General features: G+C 38.7%; 1 protein-coding gene across 3 annotated transcripts; it reads right to left on the bottom strand.

The window, feature by feature from the left end:
- Positions 1-270: 270 nt before the first annotated feature.
- On the bottom strand, positions 271-5711 carry LOC143890758 (cell differentiation protein rcd1-like). 3 transcript variants are annotated; one of them, XM_077395439.1, is made up of 12 exons: positions 5522-5711; positions 4977-5136; positions 4740-4894; positions 3906-3989; positions 3547-3636; positions 3434-3476; positions 2603-2709; positions 2428-2523; positions 1808-1921; positions 1619-1707; positions 1467-1536; positions 271-897 (listed from the first exon to the last, which is right to left on the bottom strand). In XM_077395439.1, the coding sequence occupies exons 2-12, from the start codon at positions 5065-5067 to the stop codon at positions 637-639; spliced, it is 1200 nt and encodes a 399-aa protein (XP_077251554.1). In that variant the 5' UTR covers positions 5068-5136; positions 5522-5711; the 3' UTR covers positions 271-636. The 3 variants fall into 3 exon arrangements, with proteins under 3 accessions (XP_077251554.1, XP_077251555.1, XP_077251556.1); XM_077395440.1 differs by having other exon boundaries at positions 4977-5125; XM_077395441.1 differs by having other exon boundaries at positions 4977-5096.
- Positions 5712-10457: the final 4746 nt, after the last annotated feature.

Here is a 10457-nt window from a genome sequence, read left to right as displayed (position 1 = left end):
ATGGGATTTTTCGGAGCGACACAAGAGTCTTCTGAGACTGACACAAGAGTCTTCTGAGATTCTAATTAATCGGTTCCTGCCCAGATTTTGGGGGAGAATGGGACACCTTGCCTAACACACTTTTAGTTTTTAATATCTAGCATTTCCTTGGGAAGATAAAAGTTTCTAACAGAAGGGATAAAGTAACCATTAACAGGAAATTTCAGTTGATCATGACTGACTTAACTGTAACAGCATCAATATGGCATCTATAGAAAAGACAGGTTTAGGAGAAGGGTCAATCAAGCAAAATCACATTTAATTTTCAGTTGTCCAAGAGAACTTCTGAGGGTTAGATTTACAAAGAATGAAATAGGGGATATCATTTACAGAATAGGTTTTTGAGAATACCACTCTTATCAATGGCAAGAAAAAAATGTCGCAATTCAGTTCCAAATGGTTTGAGCTTGGAAGCAACCTGCTAACAAGATGAAGTAAAAACAAATCAAGAGTCTTCTGTATGAAGATGGTCACGTATCAGTAGTCCTTCAGTCTTCTGAATGAAGATCGTCAAGTATCAGTAGTCCTTCAAAAGAATTTCCTTATTATTTCATTTTTTTTCTCTTCTTATTTCTCTTCAAATAGAGGTGAACTGCATCACTTGTTCTCTTTCCCAGTGGGTATCTGTGGTGGGTAATGCTCCAGATAAGTGGGCAAGCAGTTCTTGTAGTTAAGATCAATTGTCTGTAGTGGCATCTTTCCATCAGAAGGAGAATCATATTGGCAGTGAACAAGCTTGAAGGGTGCCATTCTTTCCATTGGTTGAAGAGAAAATTCTTTTGTTGGCATGGGGACCTCCATTTTTACTCCAACATTTATGAGAAGCTGGTTGAGCAAATCCCTTATTATTGGGAACTCCTACAAGTTGCCAAAAATAAAATAAAATGAAATTATAATAATATGAGAAAAATAAGACCATGGGTTTTTTACTTTACCTGAATTCACTCCCGTTGAGGCTCTGTTTGTTTTAGATTTTGAGAATCGATTTTGAGTCCAAAACTGATCATGGGACTCAAAATTACGTTTAGTTTTGATTTCAATATTCTGTTTTGGACTCAAAATTGATTCTCAAAATCTAAAATGTCAAACGACCAATTACTCCAAAAGCTTAAGCTGTTGGAAAAGACGTTATTCCAAAGCTTAAGCCGTTGGAGAAGGCCTTGTTTAATTTTTTATACAATAACACTCCCTGTCATGTGTGGCCCCCTCTTTTTAGGGTTCGCCTACATGTGCCACATGCGGCCCGTCTTTTGGGTTAGCCATTAGCTATGGATTTTTAAAATCAAGGAATTTTGAACTCAGGACCTTTGCTCTGATACAATGTCAAATGACCAAATACTCCAAAAGCTTAAGCTGTTGGAGAAGGCGTTATTTAATCTTATATACTTTAACATAAAACAAACAAGGCCTAAGCTTATATAAATTACCTCTGTGATGTCATGGAAGGAACCATCTGTCAAAGGACGAGGGAGACTCTCCATCACAATATTAACTCCCCTAAAACAGAGAGTTAATAGTAAATTGTGGGAAACAGATTACTGAATGGAAATGTATTTTTTTTCGCTATGTGGTTACGTACCTGACATGGGTGCAAAGCAAAACATAGCATCTAATAATATGGAACAAGAGACGAGGAGAGAAGTCTTGGTGCATGGCCAGGAGCTCAACCTACATGATTTGGAAGAACAAGAAAGACAGATGAAAAGGAACCGTATTTAGTAAGAGCCTCAGTAATTTATGGAAGGAGTACATCGAGCGGGTAGACTACCAGTTGCTTCCATGTTTCCATTAACCCTCTAAGTAGATGATCACACATGGGATTGCAAATGTAAGATATTCCAGACATATCTTGTAGTATGGCCTCGAGGATATGCATCGCAATCTGCAAGAGAATTGTTTGGGGGTTAATTATCCATTTGAGTTTTGGTTCATGAATGCTTGTGGTTACAAAGAGAGAGCTAAAATATGAATTACTAGAACATGAGTGGGACTAATGCAGGGACAAATGTGAAAGTGTAGCATAAGAAACAGAGGATAATATAAAAAAATCAAGGACAAATAAGAGGTAAAGTGCATTTGTGAAAAACATAAGGATACATGAAATCAATGATCCCTTGATGTGATAGACATTTTTATATTGGCACTATCTGGATTCTGTGCATTATGGTTTAATTAGTTTTCACTGAGAGCCATTGGAGATTGTTCATCCTCTCAGCAGATTAAAAACCTTATGGTAAAATTCGAAAACACTCCTACCTACATATATAAAGGAAGAGACATAAACCTTTACCTGACTAATGGAAACCTTCATTTACATTAGTAAATGAAGAGATATGGAAAGACAATTAAAAAGGACAAGCATCATAGCAAAGTTAAGATTTACCATACCACTTTGGAAAGTTCATTCCCTATCTCCATGGTGATGCGACAGGCTTCCACCATATTGCTTTCAATGGCCCACTGAATGATTTCGGGTTCTCTAGCCTATAACGAAAATGATTAAATTCACAGCAGGTAACAGATGGCTCTATAGAAGGAAAAAGTCTTGAAAAGATAAAGATACCTGGCATAAAATCCCAATTACGGAGACGGATATCGCTCGGATATTGTCAAACACCTCTAGCGTGCTTTCAAACAGTATCACAGGAACCAAGAAGTTCGGAACACAAGCTGAAACATAGAGAGAAAAGAAAGAGAAAAAGGGAAACATGGTGATTTAAAGGTCACATAAACTTGACTATGTGAAAAATCCCAAGATTCTCAAAACAAAAAATAAAAAAAGAAGCTACCTGTGATAAATTTTAGGAAGGTGAATGGGCAGTCATTAAGTTGTTTAACACTGTTTATCAAGTGAAAGTCAACAACTTTAGAAAAAAAACTGTCTTTGGGAAGAAAATGATCCTCAATATTTTGCTTAGTATCATGATTATTTTCAGGAAATTTTCATCGCTAGTTTATCAAACGAAAGTCCACAGCTTTAAAAAATTAAACTTTCATCGGGAAGAAAATGATCCTCAATATTTTTCTTTGCATCCTGATTATTTTCAGGAAATATAAGAAGACAAAACAGTTCCTTCTATTCATTCTAATGGATTCAAATAGAAAACACCACACCGCCATACAGATGATATGATATATCAGATGAGAGGAATGACAGACTGAAGGGCACCCTTGCAAGAAACCAGTTACAAGGGCGCCCCCATTGGTCCCTATTTCCTGCAAGGGCATCCTTTAGTTTATCATTCCTCGTCAGATAAATAAGACCCAACTTTAAAGATACCAATGGAACACTGTCAATGGTTCATAAACAAGGTAAAATTCCTTATTTCTGACAAGTATCAAGAGATTCCATGAAGACCAGTCATGAAAAAAAAAGAGGCTTATAAGTTCTTACAATTCATGAATCTCTGCCTGGTTTCTTTGTTGGCAGCAATGCTCTGCAACCGAAAATACTCAATCCAATGAGAAGAAGACTGACAAAAAGGATATCAAGAGAGAATAAATTACCTGAAATAGCGTCAGAACATTGGCAAGACGCTTAGAAGATCTTACATTCACACTTCCATCGACCATCTTTCCATAAAATGCTACCACCTCCTGTTTCACAACCAAGGTTTTAAATGTCGGTTTTGGTGTTGGTTTCGGCCACAACCGAAACAGAAATTTCGGTGTAAATCTTAAAATTTTGGCAGAAATTTTTAAATTGCATTGGCAATTTTGGTGTCGGTCCTGGCCGAAATCTGAAATTTCGGTATTTTGGCCGAAATTTAAAACCATGTTCACAAGAATGCCTCTATGTAACCCTCTAGAAAAACAAACAAATACAAAAAGAGTATGAATCACGAAAGCTGAAATGGAATGGAAACCTGCAACAAGATGGTCATCGAAGCACAGGAATTGAACAACAGGAATCCAGTTTTGTAGTAGTTGTCTGGGTCTTCTTCCCGTCTCTGCCACCATGAAAATCCAGATCATTTTATGTCGAGTCAGTGAAAAACCATTAATGGCTGTTTTAGGAAAATTACATTATTAAAATCAAAACAGGAAAAACCAGATAAAAATAACCTGTAAACCCAAGTAAACAGCAACTATTTCAAGAAAACAAATAAAAATCAAATAATCAAACAGAAACTAGAAAAGCCCAAATCAGAAAGCCCATATCATTAACACCAATCCTAGAACACAAATTCATAAGAAATCCAAATCAGGAAAGTTCGGTTTAAATTTAAACCATTAAAACAGAAAATAAATAAACCCAAACCAATAAAAGGAAATAAACAAATGTGATCCATAGATTGAAACTTTTGGATGGAAAAAAAGTGATGGTCAAGAACTGCAATACGCTCGGCCCTCTTGCTTTAGCATGAAAAATCAGATGATTCATTAGTGAGTTGAGTTATTTAACTTGATTGCTTGTAGTTTAAGAAGTTACGAACTATTTACCAAAGAAAAAGAAAACAGACAAATAAGACCCAAATAAAGACAATCCTAATCAGACAATCCAAAGTCACAAAAATCCAAATTAAGAACAGTCAAAAAAAGAGAAACATAAATCAAGAAAGCTCTCATCCCTGAAAAGAAAAAGAAAGATTCCACAACAAGAGAAAAGTAAAAAATCATAGGAACAAAAATGAAATGAAAGAGCCCATATCAGAACAACCCAAATTAATAATAATAATAATAAAAAAAACCAACAATACCTCAAGTAGGAAGTTGCTAAGGCATCTGAGAGCATTTTCCCTGGATTGCTCATCTTGGAGCTCAAGAATGACATTAGGAATCGCCATTGGTCTTTTCATCCACCTCACCCTGTGTTTTCTCCGTCCACTCTTCTGGGCCTTTGCCTCGGAAAACTCTACATAAAGTAAACAAAAGAAAGAAAACCCATAAAAATCAAGAATCATAGAAACAACAGAGAGAGAGAGAGAGAGAGATGCCTTGGTCAATCTTGGAGTCTTGAAGGAGATTCAGGGTTCTATCTTCCCATGGCTGCTCTTGGGGATCATGGATTTCTTCTATATCTTCCATTATTTAAAGCAATCAGACCTAACAAGTGACTGTTTGAGGATTTTCAATCAGTACCAACCTGCTAAATAACTGCAACCCTATATCAGAATCATTTCTCTTTCAAAATTCAGTTGAAAATGAATGTCAAATTCGATCACTTGAAAATAACGAGCTTAAAGAACTACAAATCCAAAGATTAAATCATTTCGCTTTCAAAATTTGAATGAAAATTAGTACAAAATTCGATTCATTTGTGGGCTTTGATCCAAACAATCTACCAAAGACCTTCAACCCTAGATCAGAATCACTTATTGGAATACTTTCTTTCAAAGAAGATAGTCGAAGAACAAGAAAACCCAAACCCTAAATTTACCAAAATAAGAAAAGAGTGGAAGAACAAGAAGACCCTAAACCTAAATTTCCGAATCAGTTGGGTTAGAAATGTAGAATGAAAAAGGAAATGCGATAAACTTACGAGCTTAGAATTTAACCGAAATTTCTTGGTTTAGAACTTAATAGGGCTATGAAAGTAGTCTTTATTTTTAGAGGGAAATTTGGAAACTGATAACAAGAACATATGTTGAGAAGAGAATTGGAGGAGTTTTCGGATTTTAACCGGGAACAGGAGGGGGTGAGAAAGGCCTTGTTGGGTCCAAAGCCGCTTTACCATGGTTCAACCCTTGTTGAAACATTGATGCTATTGGTGCAGGTAATTTTTAAGAAACGATAAAAAATTGAGAAAATTTAAAAAAAATAAAAATATGAAAATTATTGACAGAATAAGAGAATCAGTAAAAAAGAAAAAGGGTTTTTTTTTTTTTTTCCAGCAGTATTTGCAAAAAGAGTAAAAAGAGTAACATAGTTGGCTGATTTGCAAAACGAGTAATCCATTATGCAGTATTTGCCAAAAGAGTAACATAGTTAGTTGATTTGCAAAAACAATAAGGGCCCGTTTCGATACCTCATGCATTTGTATTTTGATTTGGGTTTGAGTTTTGTATACAAACTACATCAATCATCTTCATGATCATGTTTTAAGAGAGAGGAGGAGGGAGCGAAAGATGTATCGCTGCTGCCGGAGCAACGTCGAGGAGCAGCGGCGGCGGCGGTGAAGAAAGTTGCCACAAATATTGATTTCCAAATAATGTCTCGCAGAACAGATTTGAAAATCGGAACTTTTTGCACTGCCGTAGCTGATTTGGAACTCTAAAGGATCTGATCCAGTTCAAAATATGAACTAAATCCAAAACTTAATATTGTGGGTATCCAAACGTGGCCTAATGGCATTTGGCTATTATGCAGTAATGACTGAAGATCTACTTGGTCTTGGTTATGTCAAAGGAATACTGGTTACCAGCATCATAGTGATTCCTTCGGACCGGGCGAGGATCTTGAAAATTACTAATAATAGGATTATCGTTTGGCTTTCATGGCCTCGCCAGGGCCTTGCAGGTATAGGGCTTTGTACCCACAAGTTTGGCCACGCTTATATCTGTCTGGTTGGGATGTTCCTCATCACTAAGATCCATCTCAGTTTCGATCAGGGTGATCTCGTAATTGGTATCTCTATAATAGGTCCCCTTTGACGAGATTTTCTTTTGTTCTTATGATGAGGCTCTCGTATCTCGAGGCTTGAGAGGCTGGCAGAGGTCGATAAATTCTTCACCCGTAAACTTTTTCCTTAATTCCAAGCTAAGTTTGTTTTAGGCTAACTTCACGTAGCCAACATGTTGCAAATTAGTGTGGCATCTGTTCATGGCACCGTTTAATCGTGCAATGTAGTGCACTATTTCATTGGTCATTTGTCTCAACCTAGCCAAATCTGCAATGTTTACTTCTGGGTCAGTTTGGTAGACCTAGAAATAAAAAATATGTTCCATGTCCGCCCACTCTTCAACATTGCTGGGTGGGAGACTTATGTGTCAATTAAAAGCTGCTCTTGTGACTTGTGAGGGAGTTGGGAAAATTCTGAAGCTTATAGATGTCATGGCTTGCCTCCCCACATTGGGCAGTGAAACGAACAATGTGCTCGACGGTAGACTGGTTGTCTTCCTAAGATAATAAACTGAACTCAGTAACCCTGTGTCCCTTAGGGTACAGGTAGTAGTAGCCGTACCAATCAGGCTATACTTTCCTGCATATCGATCTAAAATTCAGACCGAGTTGTTGTTGAATCATTTCCATGACCTGGTTCCTATTTAGACCAATGTTCTGGACAAGGTTTAAAATTTCGGCAGAAATCTGAAATTTCAGATTTCGGTCAGGACCGAAATCGAAACGTTCCGAAACCAAAATTGCCGAAATTTACCAAATTTCGGTAATTTCAGCGAAATTTTGGATAAAATATTAATTATTTAATTCTTTATAGAATTTCAGCCGAAATTATCGAAATTTCAGCCCAAATCACTGACATTTCGATCCCTTCTACTGAATTTCGGCCAAAATTTCAGGAAGTTGGCTGAAATTTCGGTTTCGGCAAGGACCAAAATTACCCGTAAAACCAAAATTTAAAACCTTGGTTCTGGGTATGTAGTTTCTCCGAATGAAAGGTTGACCAATCTTAGGGTCGGGCACTGCCGGTTTCCCCCAGCTCCACCTAGAATCGGAACTCACATAACCGCATAGGGGTTCAGAGGTGCTTTATGAGCCTAGTTATGGTTCTGGTTACTATTCCCTTGCATACTATTCCCATTTCCATTCTGCGCACCACCACTAGGATCGGTCACACTCTCATTTGGTGTAATGGTTCCAAGGTTTGGTCAGTTTGTCACGGAGGATCTCGCCTGCTGCAGAGGCAGAGTAGAGGTGAAATCACTAACAACGATAGGGTTTTGTGGCAGACTATACCCTGGCGCCAAATTTTGGCTTGGCCACTAAATGGGCCTCCTGGTGCAGGATTCGGCCTAGTTAAAAGCTGAAACTAGCCGAACCTGATTCTGCCCTCTGGACTCTGGTAGGGTAGTAGCACTCGAAAATGCGGATCGAGTGTATGATAGCCATTGGACCGCTTCGGTGTATGGTAGTTGCCGGACCGGGTTATTACCTTGCCAAAAAGAGGCGGTTGTAATGGCTGCGGGGCCATTCCTTCGGACAATAAAACAAACAATCTGTCTACCTGCTTGAAAATATTCTCACTAATGGAATGATAGGGCCTTATCACTTCAAAGATCTGACGAGCCACTTTTTGAGACAACTATTGGGAATTCTCGTCCAGGTGTTGCCTAAACGTAGCAGCCACATCCTGAAGTGATAAGGGCATACCCGAGCCTCTCCCTTGTGAAGGAGTTCCCTAACTGGGTGAAACATGATTAGGATTTTCCCCTAGTGAAGTCCTTTAATCATGTGTTTCGATGCTCTCAGAAACGTTAGAATCACTAGCATTTCCAGGATCATTCAAGCTTCCACTTTTACTTCAACGCCGCGTACTACACTGAATATTGGCATTTGGTCTAAGGGATGCCCCTGGCATGGTCGGTTAGTGCACCAGGTGTGGGTTTAGTATATGTGTGTATGCCGTGCTAGCGTGCTGGCCTCCTTCCTCCTTCGAGGCAAGAAATTGGAAACTCAATTCGAGGGGTTCAAGGATCGAAGCATTCCCATCCCCTGATATTGGATTTCATGCGATTGAGAAGAAGGGAATGACACTTCTTCCTTAGGCTCCTCTGCCTTTACACAGATGGAAAGGACTTTTCCAGAATAGCCGCGGCGCCAAATGTGAGGTTGTTGACACACAAAATATGAACGGCACGTCGACACACGCACAATGTGAACGACTCGCGATTGGTAAGTGAACGTCGATGCGTGCAGAATGCAATTAATGCCGTCAATGCACGCAGAATGCAAATGACTCTGAGGGTCTACTAACCATCTGATTCTAGCTAAACGACAAAATAACGAGGGCGGAAGCGTGCAGAATAGGCGAAGATCACCGTCTTTTTGATAAAACTCTTAAATCCGCAAGAGGAAAACCTTGAATCCACAAGGAAAGAAGCAATAGAAATAATTTTATTCAATCCAAGATGACTCATACAAGATCCCACCACCTATATTTACAGGCCACATTACTTCTTACCTAAGTTAATGAGAAGCAAAAAATGAAAAATGCTACACTAGCCTAGAATTTTATACCTAGATTCCTACTAATTAAAGCTCGATCTTCTAATGGAAGAAAGAAAAAATATTAATCTATTGTCCTACATCACAAAACGACACAGACAAAACACCTACTATGATGGATAATTGAATTAAAGAGAGAGACTCACCCTAGAAGATGAATTCATTGCTTTCTTAATTCAGAGAAAAAGCTACAGCTACGACAAGTAAAAAGTGCAGTGCTAGAAAGTAAAGATAAAATGCTAAAACATGTTTGGATTTTGGTTATGGGACCACTTCCTTAGAGACAGACGTCTCATTATATAGTTTTATTTGCGTAACCGCTCTTTATGAAAACATGTTCTCTTGGATGGAACTTTTTTGGTAACTGCCAGTGCTAGGCTCCCTTATTCTCACGTCCTTGATTCTTCTAGGTAGTTGTTGTAAACCTTCCTACGATTGCAACTGTAGTGCTACTTCTTTGACTCAATCTATCTGGATACCAACTGCCCAGTCCTTTAGCCCCCACTACTTGGGCTTTCATCCACACTCTTATCAAATGCAAAAATGGCATACAACTCTACTGACTTGGCCCAACGAGTTGCTACTTGTTGATTTGGTCTTTTCCATGACGGATCATGCCCAAAAATGGGTGTAAAAAATCCTTAAAAACTTGAGAACTCAATTGTGTTGACTTGACCCAACTCGTCCATCAACCTAAGTCAAACAAACCCAAAAAAATAACTCGAGCAACCCAAGCTACAAAGCTACAAAACGAGTTGACTCAATTTTTGGTTTAGTCGACTTGACTCCAAATTTTAGTACTATGACGTCCGCTCGCAAAGTTTACAAGCATGTCTCTGTTGTTTCCCGTCTTCTCCCTTTTGTCACATCTGAGCAATAAAATCACTCCTGCCATGAAATCCTCTATGGAGGGTCCTCAATTCTAAAGGCAGCCCATGGGCAGACTGGTTCCATTCGAAATACGTCAGGAAGAAAAACTTGTGGACTGTCAAAGGCACCTTCAAACCCATCATGGGGAGCAAGGGGAATTTTTCGGATTCGTGAGGAAGCCAAGCCTCATATATGCTACTGGGTTGATAATCTCAATTCCCATCAACACATCTATCAAGCAGCTCATGGATCAGGACATTTGGAAAGAGAATTCTATTGTCACTGAGGGGGATGAGTTAAACCAGCTGATTCCTACGGCCTTGATTGATACTGAGGGGGATAGAGAAAATGTGAATCATCTCTTCTTCAATACGTGGGCCCTTGGACTTTGTTTGATCGGAACCGTCTATTTTTGGCCCACCTGA

Source organism: Tasmannia lanceolata, unplaced genomic scaffold, assembly GCF_043159265.1.
Source record: "Tasmannia lanceolata isolate RefF3 unplaced genomic scaffold, GAP_Taslan_0.1 ptg000013l, whole genome shotgun sequence".
NCBI classification, from domain to species: domain Eukaryota; kingdom Viridiplantae; phylum Streptophyta; class Magnoliopsida; order Canellales; family Winteraceae; genus Tasmannia; species Tasmannia lanceolata.
This window is presented reverse-complemented; position numbering and strand designations above follow the sequence as displayed.